General features: G+C 41.4%; 1 protein-coding gene across 1 annotated transcript; it reads left to right on the top strand.

The window, feature by feature from the left end:
- The first annotated feature begins 6,105 nt into the window (after positions 1-6,105).
- SLC7A13 (solute carrier family 7 member 13) lies at positions 6,106-21,681 on the top strand. The gene is made up of 4 exons (XM_056112641.1): positions 6,106-6,781; positions 10,265-10,396; positions 18,468-18,595; positions 21,385-21,681. The coding sequence occupies exons 1-4, from the start codon at positions 6,106-6,108 to the stop codon at positions 21,679-21,681; spliced, it is 1,233 nt and encodes a 410-aa protein (XP_055968616.1).
- Positions 21,682-22,635: the final 954 nt, after the last annotated feature.

Raw genomic sequence — 22,635 nt, 5'->3', positions numbered from 1 at the left:
TCTCTTTCTTTATTTGCAATGCTCGAGTTACTCCTAGCTCTGCATTCAGGAATTACTCCTGGTGGTGCTCAAGAGACCATATGGGATGCCAGGGATTGAACCCGGGTCAGCCACATGCAAGGCAAATGCCTACCCCTCTGTGCTATCGCTAGGATTCCTACCTGGATTATTTTAAACTAATATCTGTGTTCCTTGCCCTGAGTGATAGGGAAGGATTTTCACAGCCATTTCCAAAAGCCTAAATTACTAGGTGTGGGTGACCACACAGTTACACTAAAAGGCTTCAAGACTAGGAAATCTTCAGTCTCCTAGTCTTGTCTGCCTGTATGCGGGGCCTTAGGAGTACACAGCCTTGTACCCAGGTGTATGGGAGTGGATATAAAAGTCAACGGCTACACACGAGTTGTCCCCCACAAGCGGCTCTCCGGCAAGGCCATGGCTCCAGAAGCACAAGAACTTAATGCAGAGCCCAGCAGCTTGCAGCAGAAAAGTGAACGGACTAATCTACGCCACCACGCCTCCCCGGAGGGGAGAGGGTGTTGGTCCCTTCTGCCTTTTTCCCTCTGGAAAGAAAGATGGCAGCCACTTCAGAGCTTTGTGGAAAGCCAGGTACGAGCCGGTTGTGATGGGGCGACTGAAACCTCATGGGAAGGGGGGCATTCCCGGCTCGTCCTTCACGCCCTACCAAGGTCACGAGTTGCCCCCCACGAGCAGCTCTCCGGCACGGCCATGGCTCCAGAGCACAGAAACCAGTCTCTTAATTATCTGACTCTCAGCAGAAATACTTCCAGGCTTAATAAGTAAAATACCAGAAATCCAAAATCGTGTGGCCACAATAGCAGCCACACGACATCATTTGATTCTTGTGACCAGCTGTATGTAGAAAACAAATTATTTCACAATGCCTTTTCAGCAAGTCTGATTTGGGGGTGTAAACCCTAAATAATAATGGTGCATCTTTTGTCGAAACAATGAATCTAATCAAAGTAGATAGAGTGTTATCTAGAATTCATCTGCCTCACAGGCATTGGGAGGGTTGGAGGGGGGGCGTTATTGGGGATTCTTCGTGGTGAAAAATAAGTATTGGTAAAGGGAAATGTGTTTGATATTTGCATGACCGAGACTTAAACCTGAAAGCTTTGTAACTTTTCCCACAGTGATTCAATAAATAAATAAATTTTTTAAAAAAAAGAAAAAAAAGTCAACGGCTACCAAGAAGAGTCAGATCCTTCCTCGCCTTCAGTAGAGCATCTTTCTGTCCACTGTGCCTCTTGGAGCTCCCACAGAGCTGTGTACCACCCTACATCCCATACAAATGGGTTACAGCAGAAATGTGGGCCAGGATCTTTCTTCTGCCTCCACTTTGATGTAAAGGCCTATGCATCTCTGGGGTTCTAACAGAAAACTGGTACGGGCTGAACGATACTGCAGTAGCCGGGTGCTTGCCTTGCACGTGGTCAACCCTGGCTCCATCTTAGGTACCCCAGATGGTCCCCTGGGCACTGCCAGATGTGACCCCAAAAAACCTAAAACTGATGGGCAGTGTCCACAAGACCCACTGCCCTCCCACTCCTCCCCCAATCCCCGCCCCACACCCTTTCCCTGACCTGCTTACAGGAATCAGCTCCCAGCTCTCTCACATGGTTACCAACCCCAAAACAAAGCCCACTGAAATATCCGAGGAAATTTAACTCTAAAGCACAAGGGACAGAAGTCCAAGGGATCAAGTCCATCAAAAACCCTCACATAAGAACTGATTTCTATCCGAATACTGATCATGGTTAAGAGTACTGATACTTGTTAAGAGTATGATCGCTTATGTGGAATATTAATTTTAGTTTCTTAAAACTTTCTTCTTGTCAGTGGCAGGCTGTTTTGTCAGGAAAGCTAGGAGTGATGATTTCTTCCATTATTAGTTAACTTAGCCTTGATCCTTTGGCTAAGATAGGGTTATTTTGTTTATCTCCAGCGTGGTTTCCATTGAAATTCACAAATAATCTCTATGAAGACACTTGACCAACTATCCACCAAACATTTTATGACCTTTGTTTATTCTTTCTGAATCCATTACTGTGGCTTTTACTATATAAATAATTTATTTCATTATTTCTTTTCATTTTATTAATTGGTATTATATTATTTAGATTAAATTATTATTTAATTAATTAAATATTATTAAATGTTATATTGTTTAATATAATTGGCATTATATTAAATCAAGCTCCCGGAAGAGAACAAGGCAGAGTCTCCTGCCCCAGCTTCTGGCTGTCCTCACCAGGGCACCTTGGAGGAGGGCGGGTTGAGTTTCCCTCTCCACCCTGAGCAGAGCCCCGAGAGCTGAAGACCTCCAGGACCCAGACAAAGTCATGCTGAGACCACTCTCCACTCTTGGATGAGAAACTGGCAGAGGAACCTAGGTGTGCAGGACTCGGGGCTGAGATCTACAAGCCTCTTCGGTTCGGGACTGGGCCTCCTCCACCCAACTCCCCCACCTTTCAGTAGCTAGACAGTTACACCCACCAACTGCCGTGTAACCCCATCAACGCCCATCCAAAGACTATAAAACCAAGCTCCCAGAAGAGAACAAGACAGAATCTCAGAACAAGTGCCTGACTAGGTAGGAACACCTGTAACGGTGATTAGAGGCTGTCCCAAAAGCCTCCATCCATGTCAGAGAGCCCGGTAAGCTACCAAGAGTATCCCGCCCACACGGCAGAGCCTGACAAGCTCCCCATGGCATACTCAATATGTCAAAAACAGTAACAATGAATGGTCCTCATTCCCCTGACCCTGAAGGAGCCCCCAATATGTCATTGGGCTACACTTGCACCAGGACAAATGGAGACGTTACTGGGCCCGCTCGAGCGAATTGAAGAACAACAGGGTGATAGTGATAGTGATTATTTAGAATTTTAAATCTCTGTTCTAAACACACCCCCTGGTGCCGTGTAATCCCATCAACGGCCAAGACCCAGAGACTATAAAACCCAGCTCCTGGAAGAGAACAACGCAGAGTCTCCTACCCTCGCGCCTGGCTGTCCTCTCCGGGGCCCCTTGGAAGGGAGTGGATTGAGTTTCCCTCCCCACCCCAACCAGGGCTCTGGCAGCCGAAGACCTCCAGAACCAGCCACCACCATGCTGAGACCACTCTCCGCATGCATGAAGGTACCGGCAGAGGAACAAAGGCACGCGGGTCCCGGGACTGAGATCTCCAAGCCTGTTCGTTGCCAATCGACGAACAACAGGATGGTCGTTCTAAACCTAGATATTCACAATTTAACTTCTCGATGGAAATATGAAAATAAAACAAAAATGTTTATCATTAAACATTTATTACTAAACATCTAAACTAAATTTGATTATACAGTATAGTCTTTTATATTTGTTAACCAAAACAATGAATACAAACAAAACTAAAGTTCTTCCAATATAAAAGTAAAACCCCCCATGCAAATGGTTGTTAATGCATAAGCCTACTATTTGTTTTGTATTAAACATTAAACACCAGCATTGATCATTTTTAACATATTTTTCTTTTTAGCATTCATTTATAAACATGATTTATGACCATTTAAATATACTATCCATAATATTTAGTTCTGAAACATAAAATTCTGAATAAGATTATGTTTCATGAGAAAAGAGTTAAAGTTCAGCGAATGAAGAACAAACCCCCCAAATGGACAAGCTAATGATCCCAGTTGACATTAGTAGCTGATAATAAAACATTCTCAGAGTATAGATCCAATCTCCTAGTTGTTACAAGCATGCTAACAAAGATAAATTTTCTAACACAATTTAAAAATAAAACCACGCTTCCTTCTATGTATATTATCCAGGATATGGGGGGAAAAATGTTCAACAGCAGATAAATGGATAAAGAATATTCTTAAAGCTGTGTTTGTATGAACACAATGGTACACTATGCAGATATGGGGGGGGAATCAACATATATTATTCTGGAAGGGATGACAATGTATATGACTCTGGGTCTTGCTAAGCAAAATGAGTCATTTTGAAAAAGACAAATACCAGATGATTTTATTGCGTGTCAGGAAAAGGATCAAAGCAGGAGAACAGACAAAACCAAAGCATATTATTGGGCTTTGATTTCGGAAATGAAGTGACAGAAAAGGAAGCAGAGAAGGATTTGAAAGAGTAGAGAGAATCCCAAACACAGTCATCGTGGAGGGCTATTGGCATTCAGGTGTTAGGTGTGTTCGACAAACATTTTGAAGAAATGCAAAATTGTAACAGTAAAAGATTTGCAGTCTTAGAAATGGACTATGTGTTAAACCGCGCCACCAAGCTTGCCAGGAGGGGAAAGGCTGTTGTCCCACTCGCCTGCTCCTCTCTGGAAAGAAAGATGGCGGCCGCACAGGAGCCTTGTGGACAGCAGGTTTGAGCCGGGGGCGGGGGGCAGCAGGGGCCTCATGGGAAGGGGGGCGTTCTGGGCCGTCCTTCATGCCCGACCGAGGTCACCAGCTGCCCCCCACAAGCGGCTCTCTGGCACGGCCACGACTCCAGAGCACAGAAACCAATCTCTTAACTATCTAACTTTTAATAGAAATACTTCCAGGGTTAATAAGTGAAACAGCAGAAATCCAAAACCGCAGTCAGGGCCGCGCGACATAATTTTATTCTTAAACCAAGCTGTAGAAAGCAAATCATTTCACAACACTGTTTCAGCATATCTGATTGGGGGGGGTCGTAAACTCTAAACAATAATTGTGCATCTTCTATCAAAACAATGTATCTAGTCAAAGTAGATAGAGTATTAACTAGAACTCATCTGCCCCACAGGAATTGGGAGGGGTGGGAGGTGGGGTTCTATTAGGGTTCACAGTTAAAAATAAGTATTGGTAAAGGGAAATGTGTTTGATACTTACATGACTGAGACCTAAACCCAAAAGCTCTGTAACTTTTCCCACAGTGATTCAATAAAGAAATAAACTATTTAAAAAAAAAAAAGAAATGGACTTTCCCTGTCCAGAATGTCAGACAAAATGTCAAGAGTAATAGTAACTAGACAGAATTCTGGTTTTTACAGACATTGGTGCTAGGTAGCAATTTTATGTGTTAAAATAAACATTGTTTTTGAGAAAGGAAGGAAGGAAGGAAGGAAGGAAGGAAGGAAGGAAGGAAGGAAGGAAGGGAGGGAGGGAGGGAGGGGAAGGAAGGAAGGAAGGGAGGGGAAGGAAGGAAGGAAGGAAGGAAGGGAGGGAGGGAGGGAGGGAAGAAAGAAAGAAAGAAAGAAAGAAAGAAAGAAAGAAAGAAAGAAAGAAAGAAAGAAGGAAGGAAGGAAGAAAAGAGAATTTCCCTTGATAACAAAAATGTAATTACTTGTTTGAGGGTCAAAATTCAGCCACCAGGAACCAGAACCTAGTATAGCAGTTTGGGCATATTTGGAACATGCACCTGACCTAGATTTGATGCCAAGAATGACATGGTCCCCAGAGCATAACCAGGGGCATGTGTAGAGTTTCTGATTCCCAGCTGGGTGCCTTCTGCCATCCCCAGGACCAGGAGTCTGAGCAGTACGACATTGGCGAGGCCTTCCAAGGAGTCACCAGCCTGGTGGCCAAGAATCGCCAGTGGGACCTCAGGACTCCTGAGTACTACTTGGCACCCCCCCACACACGCCATCTCTCCCAAATTCAGAGTACAAGTGCTGACTTTTATACCATGGAATTCTAAGGGTGGAAATCAATGTAGCTACGTTTGCATTGAAATTTTTTTTCTTTCATTCCCAACTAACTGTGTCTAACAGATTCAATTTGCACATAACTTTTTAAATACTTAATGTGTAATCACTTAACACATTAATGTTTGACAGATTAAACGTTTTAGCACATTGAGTGTTTATATATTAAACATGTAAACTCTAGTCCTTAGATCTCAAAAAATTTTAACCTGTACGTTAATTGAACTCAAGTTTCTGAGATCTTAAACTGAAATTTCTACTAGGTTAACACTGCACCCAAAGAGGAGGCAGGCAGAACCCTTACCTACAAGAAGGTTGCCTCAAGTTTTCCAGAAGGACAGCCAACAGCAAAAACTATCAATTCAAGTTAACTTGGACAATTAAGTTTCAGATCCAAGAAAATGCAAAGTCCTCAGCTTCAGAGAGTAATCGGGTATTTCCATGGGACAGTATTTTTATTCAGTATCATAATAGGTGCAGGAATATTTATGTCTCCTAAAGGAGTTTTGAAATACTCCTCACTCAACGTGGGGGTCTCCCTCAGTATCTGGGCCGCCTCTGCTGTGGTGTCTGTGATGGCAGCCCTCTGCCATGCCGAGCTGGGAACCACCTTTCCAAGAAGTGGAGCACAGTATTTTTTCCTCAAAAGATCTCTGGGCCCTCTTATTGCTTTCTTTACTGTCTGGATTAACCTATTTAGTGCCCCAGCAGAAAATGCTGCCTTCAGCTTATTACTAGCAGGGTATATCATACAGCCTTTCTACCCGGGATGTTCCGTTCCTGAACTGCCCAAGAAATGTTTGGCTTTAGCCATTCTGTGCTGTTTGGGAATCCTGAACGCCCGAGGAGTGCGAGGGATCGCTTGGTTTCAGACTGTCACGACCGCCGTGAAAATGATGGTTCTCTGCTGCATCTCTCTGACTGGAATCGTGCTGCTGGTGAAAGGGAAGAAAGAAAACCTCGCCGCTTTTGAGAAAGCTTTTGATGGTGAAATTCCAGACGCCGCACAGATAGCAGAGGCCTTCCTCCAAGGATTATATGCGTATTCAGGCTGGGGAGTCCTTGTGCGAATAGCAGGTAAGATTCAAATTTTTTTAATTCTAAAAAATCAACCTGAGATGACAATGAACACTGATAAAAAATTTAAGCATCTTCAGTCTAAGAGAAAAAAAAAAATACTAGATTGCTTTTGATATAGTGTGTTTCTTGGTTTGATCCACTAGGTGGAATGCGTGAAACTCTGCAAAGGTCAGTTTTCAAAGTTGGGAATTAAGATTTTCCAGTCTTTGTGTTTTTTTTTTCCAAATTAAAACAAATGAACCAAAGCTAAGGAGTGCAAAGATTTCCTGTGACTGCATTCTTTTATTGAAAAAGAGAAGTTCAGTCTTAAAATCTTTTTCTTGGAATGGAGAGAAAATGCGAATGCAGTGAGCTGTTAGTATGCATGTAGGAGACCCAGGCTCAATCCCCTGCACAACACAGTTCCCCGAAGACCCCCAGAAGTGAACCCTGAACATAGAGCCAGAAGTTGCCCCAAAGCACCAATGGAAGTGGACCCAAGACCAGTGAAAAGAAAATAGAGGGGCTGGAGCAATAGCACAGCGGGTAGGGCGTTTGCCTTGCACGCGGCCGACCCCGGTTCGATTCCCAGCATCCCATATGGTCTCCTGAGCACCACCAGGAGTGATTCCTGAGTGCAGAGCCAGGAGTAACCCCTGTGCAATGCCAGAGTGTGACCCAAAAAAACAAAAAAAGAAAATAGAAAAACATCTTTTTTTGTGTTGTTTTCTAATCATTGGTTCATCTTATCTTATGGAATTGTGGAGTTCCAGGTACTTAGTTTCATGATTTTTGCTTGTTTGTTTGGGGGCCACACCTACCCAGTAATGCTCAGGGAATGCTTCTGACTCTGCACTCAGAAATTATTTCTGACAGTGCTTGGAGAATCATAAGTGATGCAAGGCATTGAACCCAGGTCAGTCACATACAAGGCAAGTACCTTACCCACTGTGCTATCCAGTCTCTAGTTTCATAATTTTGCACGTGTATCATATTCACTGTATCCATGATCAAAGTTTCAGTGCTATCCATCATCATCTACCCATTCCTTCTACTCCCTCACTTACACTTTTGGAAGCTACCATAGATTTTACCTAGATTAGAAATAAGCTTTATTGTTTTCTCTCAATTACTTTGTATTCATATTTCACAAGAGTAGAACTATCCAATAATTGTCTTTTACTAGCTTACTTTACCTACTATGAACAACTACCTAAAATTCGCCCACTTCCAGTGAACATTGGAGTAGTTGGTTTTTGTTATTATTGAGATTTGAGAGCACTTCCTGTATCCTCGATATTATCCCTCTATCTGATGTTCATGTGCAAATATTTTCACCCAATGAGTGGGCTGTCTTTTTATTTTAAACTTCACTTCTTTTGCAGTACAGAAGCTTTTCAGCTTTTCAAAAAATAAACATATTTGTTTATTTTACTTTGTTTCTGTTTTTTGTTGCTTTACAAATGATTTGTCATTAAAGATTCCTCTGAAGTCTTAAGAGAGTCCATGTTTTCCTCAATGTATTTTAAAGAAAGAGGTATAAACATTAATCCCAAAGACATATGCATACTTTCCTTCATCAAAACTGTCACTGTCTTCCCGTTGTTCATAGATTTGCTTGAGTGGGCCCAGTAACGTCTCCATCGTGAGCCTTGTTGTTACTGTGCTTGGCATATCGGATACACCATGGGTAGTTTGCCAGACTTTGCCATGCAGGCGAGATACCCTAGGTAGCTTGCTGGGCTCTCTGAGAGGGGCGGAGGAATCGAACCCGGCTCGGCCGGGCGGGCTGCTCTCAAGGCAAACACCCTACCGCTGTGCTATCGCTCCAGCCCACCATATTTGCATCATGAAAAAAGAATTTTTTTTTCTTTTCTCTCTTAGATATGGATAACTAAATCTCAATGGTAGAGATCGCTTTTTTCTTCGATTAACAAGAGGAAGACATAAATTTTCATACTACTTACCCCTTTTCCATGTAAGAAGATAGTTATTTTTCCATTTTCACTCTTTTAAGTTTGCTTGTGAGATTTTTAAGGGCTAGAGACATAACACAGTGGGTAGGGCATTTGCCTTGACCCTGGTTCCGTCCCCAGCATCCCATATGATCACCAGGAGTAATCCCTGAGTGCAGAGCAGAAAGAACCCCTGAGTATTGCCTGTTGTGTCCTAAGCCCCCTCTCAAAAAATCAAAGGGATTTTTAGACAAAGTCATTTGGGTGTAGCTCCTGGGGTCTTTCCCTGCAATTCTCAGCCATCCAATCAACAGTTCAATGCAAGAGTCCCAAGGATGCAATGCTGCACACGCCCTGCAGTGCTGGGGAGTATCTGCCACCAGAGCAGGCCTTGGGGACCTCTGCGGCTGCACCCACAAATATTCAAGGGACTTTATGCTGCTAGGTACCAAATATGTGTTGGCCACATACAAGGGATGTGCTTTAATCACTGTACTACCTCTTGGGGCAGCTGGAGCCATAGCACAGTGGGTAGGGCATTTGCCTTGCACTCATCTGGCCCCGCCAACCTGGGTTCAGTTCCTCTGCCCCTCTCCAAGAGCCCAACAAGCTACTGAGAGTATCCTGCCCGCACGGCAAAGCCTAGCAAGCTACCCATGACATACTCAATATGCCAAACACAGTAACAACAAGTCTCACAATGGAGATGTTACTGGGCCCACTTAAACAAATTGATGAACAACATGAGGACAGTGCTACAGTGCTACTACTATCTCTTGGGACCCAATGATAAAATTTTTTAATACACAATTTTTTTGTTCATACAACTACAATTGAATCTCTACTGTATCAAACTATGAATATTTAATTTTACATTGTTTTCAGACTTGAAATGTTTTCTCCATTTCAAGGGCTAAGTACATATTTTTCTGTGTTTCTCTTTAAATAAATATTGTCTTATGTTTTTGCTTGACTTTTCAATCAATATGAGGTAATTGTGTAGTGCATATTAATAATTTAATTTTTATCTTCCAAATAAGTACTGTTAATTTTATTATTGACAATATGCTCTCAGATTTAATGCACTATTAAATTAGTCTAGAGACTTAACCCAAAGTGAGAAAAGAGCACAAATGTCTATATATCTCAGAATATTTCAGAATATTGTAATAAGATTAACCATTGAACTATGTTATCCCTTCATTATACATATTTCTACCATGTTGATCACAAAGTCAAGCATTAGCCCCTGTTTTCCTGCCCAAGAGTGCAGGATTTTTGAGCTTTCCTCTGTTTTTCAAGTGATTCATGATGAGTATCTCAGAGATAGAGTATTCAAGCCTCAGAATTTATCACCATTCCCTGACTACTGGAATCAATAATTCACCGAGGATATGATGAACATTCTAAAAGTAAGCTATCTCAAAGCTTTCTTTTTCTATTTTATCATATAAGAATTACTTTCAAAGGTTAAACAATGTCACTTTTAATAAGTGATTTTTTTTCTGTATTGTGTTCATTTGGGGTTTTGTGATTGTTGTTGCAGGAGATCTAAAACAGCCTAGTAAGAATATTCCCAGGTGTGTGATCACTGCACTTACCTTTGTGACGATCATCTACGTATTAGTTAATGTTTCTTACCTGTCAGTCCTGACTCCAAATGAAATCATGTCCTCAGGTAAGTCTACTTAGAACCAGATAAAAGACACTCTATTCTGTTCTCCTGAATAAAAGGGTGTTTCTATTGTATGGTAGATATTTTTGTAAAACTTAAAATAATTGTATTCAATTGGTTCGATTGAATTTTATCTAAGGATAAAATTTTATTTATTTATTTATTTGCTTTTTGGGTCACACCCAGCGATGCTCAGGGGTCACTCCTGGCTCATGCACTCAGGAATCACTTCTGGCGGTGCTCGGGGGACCATATGGGATGCTGGGGATCGAACCTGGGTCGGCCATGTTGGCTTCAGGCAAGGCAAATGCCCTACCTGTTGTGCTATCACTTCAGTCCCAAAAGATAAAATTTTAGATAAACTTTAAACACCAAAGCTTATGTATTTACTTTAGAGCACATACTAAAGCAAATAAAGTCTGGAAACAGAAATATGCAAATTACTGAGACCTGAAAAAGAAAAACAAATGTCAAACTGTCATGTCATGGCTGAAATGAATCCCACTTGGTCATGATGTTGAATATTGTAATGTATATTGCTAAATTTTTGACTGTTGAATTTGATTCACTAAGATCTAGGGCTTTTTGTTATTTGGATTTTTGGGGGTTTTGTTTGTTTGTTTTGTTTTGTTTTTTAGCATTTTGGGTCACACTGGCAATGCTCAGAGGTTACTCCTGGTTCTGAACTTAGGAATTCCTCCTGGCAGTGCTTAGAGGACCATATGGGGTGCCGGGGATAGAACCCTGGTCAGCCGCATACACATGCCTTACCTGCTGTTGTATCACTCCAGCCCTCACTAAGATTTTGTAGAGAATTTTTAAATCTATTTTCACTGGGGATAAGTAGTTTATAGTTTTCTCATTTTTTTTTCTACTTTTGGTTGAGCCTTCTGTGTTAGTGTTGTCATTCATTGAATTTGGTCGCTACTATGGGTTTACCCCATTGGGTTTGATCAGCTCCTGCTGTGCTGGAGGTGAATTTTTGTAGTCAGCATACTGTGACTCCCAACCCCGAGAAAACGTTGATCTTTTCCTTCCCTGCTTCACCCAGACATGGGCTGGAGTAGGGCGTTTGCCTTCCTTGCATGCGGCCAACTCGGGTTCGATTCCTCTGTCCCTCTCAGAGAGCCCAGCAAGCTCTGAGAGTATCCCACCCCCACGGCAGAGCTTGGCAAGCTCCCCGTGGTATATTTGATAAGCCAAACACAGTAACAAGTCTCACAATGGAGACGTTACTAGTACCCACTTAAGAAAATCGATGAACAACAGGAGTACAGGGCTACAGTGCTACAGTTTATTTTAATTAAGCAACCATGATGTTTGCAAATATTCAACTATATTGTTCAAAGTAATTGCTAGTAGATCTGATATAGAGAAGAGATCACCAAGTAAATGATGTTTGGAGGGCTCACTCAGGGTGGGAGATGCGTGCTGAAAGTAGACTATGGACAGAACATGATGACCACTTAGTACCTGTATTGCAAACCATAATACTCAAAAGATAGTGGAAAGGAATGCGTCTGCCACAGAGGTGGGGGGGGGGGGGTAGGGAAGAGGATAGGGTAGGAGTGGCTGGACGGATACTGGGATCATTGGTGGTAAAGAATGGGTACTGGTGGGAGGATGGGTACTTGATCATTGTATGACTGAAACGTAATCACAAAAGTTTGTAAGGCTGTAACTCTACCTCACAGTGATTCATTAAAAATAAAAATAAAATAAAATAAATAAATAAATAAATAAAAAGTTATTGCTAGTAAAGATGACCCTCCCTCTACCAAGGTTCTCATTTCCTTCCTGTTTCCAGTCTGCCTCCTTAGCAGGCTCATAGCAAATTTATTTCATATTTCTTGCTCCAACAAAACTTTAAGGAACGGTAAGTGGAATTATCAGAGAATAAATCAATAGAAGTCAATTGGTAGTCAGTAGTTGTTATATGACTTTAAATAATAATTCTCTTTTCCCTCTAGAATCCCTATGTGAAAATGTCATTCTACTTAATAATGTCCTATACACACACATACACACGCACACATACACACACACACCACTGAACATTGCCACAAAACAAAACAGGAATTGGTGAGATTGTAGAGAAATCCGACATGACATTTCATCAGTAAAGAAATGAACAGCACCCGGCCCAGACAAGGTCAGACCTGAACACCTGAAGAATCTGCCGTCAGTACTCATCAATACGCTGGCTCGGCTCTTCACACACTACCTGTCTGAATGCAAGGTTCCGTCCCAATGGAAAACCAGCAGGACTGTACTACTGTACAAGAAGGGAGACATCCACAACATTGGCAACTATCTCCTGATCTGCCTGTTGTCTGTCATCTACAAGTTGTTCACTCGAGTCATCCTAAATAGGATTGGCAGAACACTAGATGAAGGACAACCATGCGAGCAAGCCGGGTTCCGCAAAGGATTCAGCACCATCGACCATATCCACACGATAACCAAGCTCATTGAGGTTTCTCGAGAGTTCAAGATGCCACTCTGTCTAACGTTCATTGATTTAAAGAAGGCCTTTGATTCTGTTGAGACGGAAGCAGTCATCGAAGCCCTAGCCAATCAGGGCATTCAAACTCAATACATCAGGATCCTTCATGAGCTCTATTATGAATTCACTACCAGAATCTCACCATTCTACAAAGAAGTAATCATTGATGTCAAGAGAGGGGTGCGGCAGGGAGGACGTCATGCGATGACTGGAATGGGAAGGAATGGGAGTGAAGATAGATGGTCGGCAACTACACCACCTCCGCTTTGCTGATGACACTGTTTTAATAGCACCAAACATTACCCAAGCAGCACAAATGCTGGCCAACTTCAACCATGAGTGTGGAAAGGTTGGACTACAGCTGAATCTTACGAAGACAATGTTTATGAGAAACAGCCTCATTCCTGATGCTCCATTCGCTCTCAACAGAACGACTATCTCCGAATGCAGCAGTTATGTGTACCTAGGTTGAGAAGTCAACATGACCAATGACCTGTCACCCGAACTTTGTAGGAGGAAGAGAGTGACTTGGAATGCCTTCAAGAGCATAGAAGAAACAGCTAAGAGGATGAAGAACCTCCGGATCCAGGCACATCTCTTTCATTCCACTGTTCTTCCTGCATTAACCTACTCCTCAGAGACCTGGGCCCTAAGCAAATAGGATGAGAACGCTATTTGGGTCTCCCAAAGAGGAATTGAAAGAGCTATGCACGTTTCACTCAAATGAGAGAAAGAATCTGAAGTTCCGACCTCTCTCAACGCTCAAGAATCAGGGATGCTGTCTCGTTTGCCAATGCATCAAAAATCAGATGGGCTGGTCCCATAATGAGATCTAGAGACAACTGCTGGACTAGAGCTGTTACCGACTGGATTCCACGAGATGTCAAAAGACTGCGTGGCCGCCCACCTACCAGATGGTCAGACTTCTTCATCAAGATCATGAATGATTGGTTTGAGGCTCTTCGTTTTCCTAGAATGAATAGATGTCATTGGGCTACAGTAGCATGCGACAGGAACAAATGGAGACGTTACTGGCGCCTGCTCGAGCAAATCAGCAATTAACGGGAAGTCAAGTGATCAAGTGATCCATTGCTGATGGGACTGTGAGATAGTTCATATGGCTATGAAAGCCAATCTTAGGTTCCTTAAAAACCTAAAAATCATAGACTGACCTTATGACCCAACAATTCAACTCTTAGGTATTTAGGTAGAAAACTGAGATTCAAATAAATGTTTGTATGAATTGACCATTCAATAATACAAATTACAAGTACTGTTATTCTTTACAAAACTCAAAAGGTAGAAATAATTTGAGTTGGGGCCAGAGCAATAGCACACACAGTGGGTAGGGCTTTTGCCTTGCATGCGGCCAACCCGGGTTCGAATCCCAGCATCCCATATGGTCCCCTGAGCACTACCAGAAGTAACTGCTGAGTGCAGAGCCAGGAGTAAACCCGGAGCATCGCCAGGTGTGACCTCCCCCCCAAAAAAAAGCAAAAAAAAAAACAGACCAATAGCACAGCAGACAGGGTTTTTGCCTTGCACACGGTCAACCCAGGTTCAGTTCCCGACATCTCATATGTTTCCCTAAGCACTGCCAGCAGTAATTTCTGAGCACAGAGCCAGGAGTAACCCCTGAGCATCACGAAGTATGGCCCCAAAAGAAAAAAAGATATGCCAAAAAAGAAATAACTTTAGTATTCATTATGGATGAATGGATAATCAAAATGTGGAAGATATACACAAAAAAATGCTAGTCTTTCTTCTTTTGAATAGGAATGAAATTCCAGTACACACTACAACTTGAATTAATTCACATTTTTCTTTTTATTATACAAGTACTATAAGTACTGAATTTTTTATTTTAATGAATCATTGTGAGATACAGTTACAAACTTACAAATTTTCGTGATTACATTTCAATCAAACAATGTTCAAGTACTCATCCCTCCACCAGTGCCCATTCTCCACCACCAATGTTCCCAGTGTCCCTCTCACCACCTCCACCCCTTCCCATCCCCAGCCTCTGTGGCAGTCACATTCCCTCTTACTCTCTCAATTTCAGTGTTATTGTTTGCAGTATAGGCACTAAGCAGCCATCATGTTTGGTCCATAGTCTACATTCAGCACACATCTCTCATCCCAAATGATCCATCCAACCATCATTTACTTAGTGGTCTCTTCTCCATCCCACTTGCCTTTCGCCCAGCACACAAGATCAGCTTCCAAGCCTTGAGGCCACCCTTCTGGCCCTTATTTCTACCATCCTTAGGTAATGCACATTTTTCTGAGTGAATCAAACTAGACATAATAGAATAAACATTATATGATAACACTTTTGGTGGGGGGGGATTTTGGGAGTTTGATGCTCAGGTCTGGCTCTAGGGTCTGTGCTCAGGGATCACTCTTGGTGGGGCTTGGGAGTTTATATGGGGTGCAAGAGGTCAAACCTGGGTTGGCCTTGAACAAGGCAAGTGCTCTACCCAGTGTTCTATCTTTGCAGCCTATATATGGTTGCACACATATGAAATGTCCAATAGACCAATTCATAGAGAATGATGATAGAACATAAGTTATCAGGGGGATGAGTTAGGTGAAAATAATAAGTTATCACTTGACAGGTACAGGATGATATCTAAAATCCTGAAGAAGTTTTAGAAATACTGGAGATGATTGTACAATTTTTTTTTTGCTTTTTGGGTCATACCTGGCAATGCACAATGATTACTCCTGGCTCTGCACTCAGGAATTACCCCTGGCGGTGCTCAGGGGACCATATGAGATGCTGGGAATCAAACTTGGGTTGGCCGCCTGCAGGGCAAATGCCCCACCTGCTGTGCTATTGCTCCAGCCCCTGTACAATATTTTTTGATGTAACTAATACTAATGGATTAACGTTAAAACATTTTAAAATTGCCAATTTTATGTTGCATGTAATTTACCACCAAAAAAATTACATAAATATTACATGTAACAAGTGTTGTATGAAAAACAATGTGACAGTGCATTTAAGACCAATAAATTGTATCTAGCACTACTGAAAATAGAATGCATGGTGACAAAGCGAGTCTTGTCAAGATTAATTTGACATCTAAATACAATTGGTTTTAGCCAGAATCTGGAAAAAACCTGAGTGCCTGAGAACAGATGACTGGTTAAAGAAACTTTGGTACCTCTACACAATGGAGTACTATGTAGCTGTTAGAAAAGATGAAGTCATGAAATTTACATACAAGTGGTACTACATGGAAAGTATCATGCTAAGCGAAATGAGTCAGAAAGAGCGGGATAGACACAGAAAGATTGCATTCATCTGGGGAACATAAAGAAACAAAATAGGAGACTAACACCCAAGAATAGCCGAGATAAGTACCAGGAGGTTTGCTCCATGGCTTCATGACTTGGAGGCCAGCCACACATGCTAGGGGAAAAGGCAGCTCAGATAGAGAAGGGAGCACCAAATAAAGGGTGTTGGGAAGATTCTCCCAGGATGGGAGAAGCATGCTAAAAGTAGACTATAGACCGAACATGATTGCCATGCAATGCCTCTTTTGCAAACCACAGGACCCAAAAGGAGAGAGAGAACAAAAGGGAATGTCCTGCCACAGAGGCAGGGTGGAACGGGGGCAGGCGAGGGGAGATGGGGGGGGAGGGATACTGGGATCCGTGGTGGTGGAAAATGGGCACTGGTGGAGGGATGGTGGTGGAGGATCATTGTATAATTGAAACCCAAGCACAAAAAATTGTACATCTACAACTGTACTTCATGGTGTTTCACTAATAAAAACTTAAAATTACATAAATAAATACAATTGGTTTGTAAATCAAAGAACCCCAATAGCAAAGAACCGCAAAGGATTCAGCACCATCGAACATATCCACACAATAACCAAGCTCATTGAGGTTTCTCGGGAGTTCAAGATGCCGCTCTGTTTAACGTTCATTGATTTAAAGAAGGCCTTTGATTCTGTTGAGATGGAAGCGGTCATTGAAGCCCTAGCCAATCAGGGCATTCAAGCCCAATACATCAGGATCCTCCGTGAGCTGTATTGCGGATTCACTACCAGGACCTCACCATTCTACAAAGAAGTGATCGTTGATGTCAAGAGAGGGGTTTGGCAGGGTGATACCATTTCACTGAAACTCTTCAGTGCCACCCTTGAGAACATCATGCGACGACTGGAATGGGGAGGAATGGGAGTGAAGATAGATGGTCGGCAACTACACCACCTCCACTTTCCTGATGACATTGTTTTAATAACACCAAACATCAGCCAAGCGGCACAAATGCTGGCTGACTTTGACCGTGAGTGTGGAAAGGTAGGACTACAGCTGAATCTTACGAAGACAATGTTTATGAGAAACAGCCTCGTTCCTGATGCCCCATTCGCTCGCAACGGAACGACCATCTCCGAATACAAGAGCTATGTGTACCTAGGTCGAGAAGTCAACATGACAAATGACCTGGCACCCGAGCTGCGCAGGAGGAAGAGAGCGGCTTGGAACGCCTTCAAGAACGTCGAAGAAATAGCTAAGAGGACGAAGAACCTCCGGGCACGTCTCTTTGATTCCACTGTTCTTCCTGCATTAACATATGCCTCAGAGACCTGGGCCCTACGCAAACAGGATGAGAATGCTATTCCGGTCTCCCAAAGAAGAATTGAAAGAGCTATGCTTGGAATATCACGTTTCACTCAAATGAGAGAAAGAATCCAGAGTTCCGACCTCCATCCACGATCAAGAATCAGGTATGCTGTCTCGTTTGCCAAGGTGTCAAAAATCAGATGGGCTGATCACGTAATGAGATTTAGAGACAACCGCTGGACTAGAGCTGTTACCGACTGGATCCCACGGGATGTCAAAAGACCGCGTGGCCGCCCACCTACCAGATGGTCAGACTTCTTCATCAAGATCATGAACGATAGGTTTGAGGCTCTTTGTGTTCCTAGAGCGAACAGACGCCATTGGGCTACACTAGCACGCAACAGGGACAAATTGAGACGTTACTGGCGCCCGCTCGAGCAAATCGACGATTAACGGGAAGTTAAGTGATTAAGTGATTAAGTGACTACATTAATATTTAAAAAGAACAATGTCACTTTACAATGTTGGTGTCCTAATAAATATATATATATATATATTTTTTGAAAATCTAATACTCATGATTTCAAGCAAACTAAGGATAGAAGGAAGTTTCCTTATCTTGGTTAAGGTAATTACAAGAACTTACAAGCCTGTTATTGTTCCTAAGTTTTGTAATTATGTTAAAGTTTCTGTATGGTAGAACTTTGTATCACTTACTGATTTTTGTCTCTTTTTTTCTTTTTTTCACAGAAGCTGTTGCTGTCACCTGGGTCGATAGAGTATTTCCATCCTTGCAATGGGTCATTTCAATTGGTGTTTCTTCTTCAATATTTAGTTCCCTTAATTGTAATATATTTTCAACATCAAGGTTATTTTATGTTGCCAGTCAGGAGGGTCAACTACCTTCGATTTTTTCATCTCTCAATATTCACTCCTGTCCAGTTGCAGCTATGATTCAGATGCTCATCTTTTCCTGCTTTATAGTTTTTACCTCAGACTTAATCATTTTGGTGAATTATGTGGGATTCTCAAGCTGGATTCAACTTGGGCTAATGATGGTCGGTTTACTCAAACTGAGATTCCAGGAGCCCAACCTCTACAGACCTTATAAGGTAAATCAAACCCGCACAACAAAATATGTCCTTCATATTCCTAAAGAGCATTTTAGTACTTTTAGTGACTGTTCTCTAATCTTTCTAGGTTATTGGAAGCCTCTTTCAGGAACACTTCATCTCTATGGGTTTTTCTGAGTGTTGACACATAAGCTTCTTAGTTCATTTTTCATTTGAAATCTCAGGAAAGAATGTGCAAGACTAGTAATTGTTAGGATTAGCACAGGAATCTTATTTTCTCATTATATTATGGCAAATACAACTAGCAAAACTTTAGTCTTAAGGATCACATTAGGGTGTACAATGTTTTCTCTAGATCTCAGTGGAAGAGGGACAAATTTCCCAGACCAATGCCCTCTTCATGATATTATGTTGAATCCCTTCTAGTGAGACGGGTCTGCCCAGTGTCTCTTGAACTTATGAAAAAGCTACATGAAATGATTCATACAAATCTAGCAAATAATTTTTTCCTTAAAATTTTCTCCTATAGTTCAACTACCTATACGTTATGGGTTTAATAAAAATACTGCTTTTATTTTATTATTTTTTGCTTTTGGGACCATACCCAGCAACACACAGAGATTACTCCTGGCTCTGCACTCAGGAATTTCTCCTGACAGTGTTCGGGGTACCATATGGGATGCTGGGAATCAAACCCAGGTTGGCCAGGTGCAAGACAACTGCCCTACCCGCATCAATATCACTCCAGCCCCCAACAATAATTACTCATTTCTATATTCATTCAACCAGGAGGTTAAGTGGGATATTTTTACATAATATAGTAAGTAGTCTTTTAATATGTACACACACGGAAGAAAAGTCTTTCTAATATTATATCAAGAATACTTATGTTTCTAGGTAACATTTTTTTACAGATAATTGGACTTTTGTCAAATCATCATTTTTTTCAATATTAAAATTCCAGAAAGTTTAAAATTTGAAATTAGTCATTTAATTGTAAATATGGCTTATGATTAATACAGTTCACTAGATATGCATACACACACATATATATGTATATATATATATATATATGTCATTGTTAGGCCTGTAAATTCCTTTTGAAATGATGTAAGTTCTAAACAGCTCTTGTTTTACCAATAAAGAAAATTCTACAAGCAAAGGGCTTTTAAAGTTATGTACATTAGATATAGCAAAATAAAATATGGTAGCAGATTATTTACAGGAAAATCTCAGCAAAATATAGGAATTGACTAGAAATCCAAACTTAAAAATTAAGTAATAACATAGTTAAGGAATGAGATTTTCAAACTCTGTCTGTCCTCCCATTGTTCATCTATTTGCTCGAGCGGGCCCAGTAATGTCTCCATTTTGAGACTTGTTGTTACTGTGTTTTGGCATATTGGGCGAGATACTCTCGGTAGCTTGCCAGGCTCTCCGAGAAGGGCGGAGGAATCGAACTTGGCTCGGCCGGGCTGGCTGCGCGCAAGGCAAATGCCCTACCGCTGTGCTATCACTCAAAAAAATGGAATAACTTGAGGAGTTCTTTCATAAACTAGAATTTTTAGACTTCACCTTGAGAGATTCTAATTATTTGTTTTAGAATCAAAAATCCGTATTTAAAAACTGAAGAAATAGGCAGTGATTTTTTTATAAATTATTCAATGATTCAATAAAAGTGTACTATGAAGATACTTTGTGAAAAACACTAATTGAAATACCTAAAAGACATGTAAGTAAATTTATCATTCATCATCAATGATAGACTAACAGGCAATAGAGAAATGTAAAACAAAATACAATGATACTAATTATAATAATGTTTAACTGAGATTTATTGCTTACTGAATACATAAACATGTAATTAATAATATAAATTCACATATACATATCATCTTGTAAATGAAGAGTCAGAATCATAAAAAGTTATTCCAAAGCCCATGGTCCTTCTATGCTTAAAATGGATTATATAAGGATAATATATTAGGTTGATGTCCAAAAAACAATAATTTTAGCATTGCCTGATTGAAAATAGAAAAGTTAGAAAACTTTTATAGCAAAAAAAAAATGTTTATGCTTTATAGTGTGGAATGTTTCAGAATTTCTTCATCCAAAGACGGAATGAAGGAGCTAGAGATATAGTCCAGCAGGCAGGCAGAACACTTGCCTTGCATACAGCGGTCCTGGTTCGAACCCCAACATGGCAGATAGTACCGAAGCACTGATAGGAGTGCTCCATGAGCACAGAGCTAGGAGTCAACCCTGAGCACTCCTGAATATGGCCCTAAAACAAACAAGGAAACAAACAGAAATATGAGTAAGTAGTATAAAATGGTCCTGGATGATAGCATAGTGGGTAGGGTGTTTGTCTTGCACACGGCCAACTTGGGTTCAATTCTTCTGCCCCTGTTGGAGAGCTGGGCAAGCTACCAAGAGTATCCCACCCACGGCAAAGCCTGACATGCTCCCCATGATCTATTCGATATGCCAAAAACAGTAATAAGTCTCACAATGGAGACGTTACTAGTGTCCGCTCTAGGAAATTGATGAACAGCGGTAGGACAGTGCAGTGCAGTATAAATAGCTGAAAATATTAGGGTTTCAGGGAAAAAAAACTAATAAGTAAGTCTTTTATTTCATTGTGTTATAGTTCTAGCAAGATTCTCAGCAGATAATTTTCTTCTATGTAAAAACAGGAAAAAATGGTATTTTTTAATCCTTTGAACATGACCAATATCCAACAAATGTTTGTATATTTTAAATGTCTTGTACATTATTATTTATAAAAATCTCCAAGTCCTCTAATAGTAATTTTTTTTCTCCCTCAGGTGCGGTTGCCTTTTGTGTTTGGAACAATAGCTGTGTCTTTGTTCTTAGTTTTGACACCGGTCATCAGGTCTCCTCAGATGCATTATATCTATGTTCTTCTTTTTATCTTCAGTGGTGTTTTGCTTTATTTTCCTTTTGTTCACTTCAGTTTGTGTTCTACATACTTCGACAAGATGACTTGCTTCTTACAATTACTATTGAATGTTTCACCTGTGAGTGACATTGATGAAAATGCTTTAACAGATGGGAGAGCATTGCAGAAGAATTCATCTGAAATTACAGCAGATAAAAAATAAATGATGCTTCTTCATCCGGGCAAATAAAAATCATTAAAAGTATCTTCCTGTTGGAAGACTGCCTCATGAACAAAAGGGGAGAAGGCAGCTGGAATAGAGAAGGGATCACTAAGAAAATGATGGTAGGAGGGATCAGTTGGGAGGGGAGATGTGTGCTGAAAGTAGATAATGGACCAAACATGGTAACCTCTCAGTATCTGCATTACAAACCATCATGCCCAAAAGTGGAGAGAGAGTATGGGGAATATTGTCTGCCATGGACGCAGGGGTAGGGTTGGGAGGGGGGGATTCCGGGGATATTGGTGGTGCGGAATGTGCACTGGTGGAGGGATGGTTGTTTGATCATTGTGTGATTGTAACTCAAACATGAAAGCTTGTAACTATTTCACTGTGATTTAATTTTAAAAAAGAAGAAAAAAAATCTTCCTTCTTCAACCAGACTAACACTCCTTATGCGTGTGTACACATAGTGTGTGTATACACACACATGTACACACACACACCTAATATTATCTCTAATGTCGATCATGATCACGATCATCCTGTTGTTCGTCGATTTCCTCGAGCAGACACCAGTAACGTCTCCTTCTTCCTAGCCCTGAGATTTTAAAAGAGCCATTTCAATGCTCTTTCAGGATTAGGAGAATGAGACCCATCATTGTTACTGGTGTTTGGCATATTGAGTACGACACGGGAAGTTTGCCAGACTCTGCTGTGTGGGCAGGATACTTTCTGTAGCCTGACAGGTTCTCCAAAGAAAAAATGAGATAATAAGATGTCGCGTGGCCGCATTTGCGGCCACGTGTTCCGGGAGCTGGGTTTTATAGTCTTTGCATCTTGGCCGTTGCTGGGACCAACCTAGTGCTGGCGGCAGCTGGTGGGTGTGACGCCTACCTACTGGAAGATGGGGAGTCTGGTTGGAGAAGGCCCAGTTCCTGGAGGAGACCAGAAAAT

Source organism: Sorex fumeus, unplaced genomic scaffold (assembly GCF_029834395.1).
Source record: "Sorex fumeus unplaced genomic scaffold, SorFum_2.1 ptg000002l, whole genome shotgun sequence".
Classification (NCBI taxonomy): domain Eukaryota; kingdom Metazoa; phylum Chordata; class Mammalia; order Eulipotyphla; family Soricidae; genus Sorex; species Sorex fumeus.
This window is presented reverse-complemented; position numbering and strand designations above follow the sequence as displayed.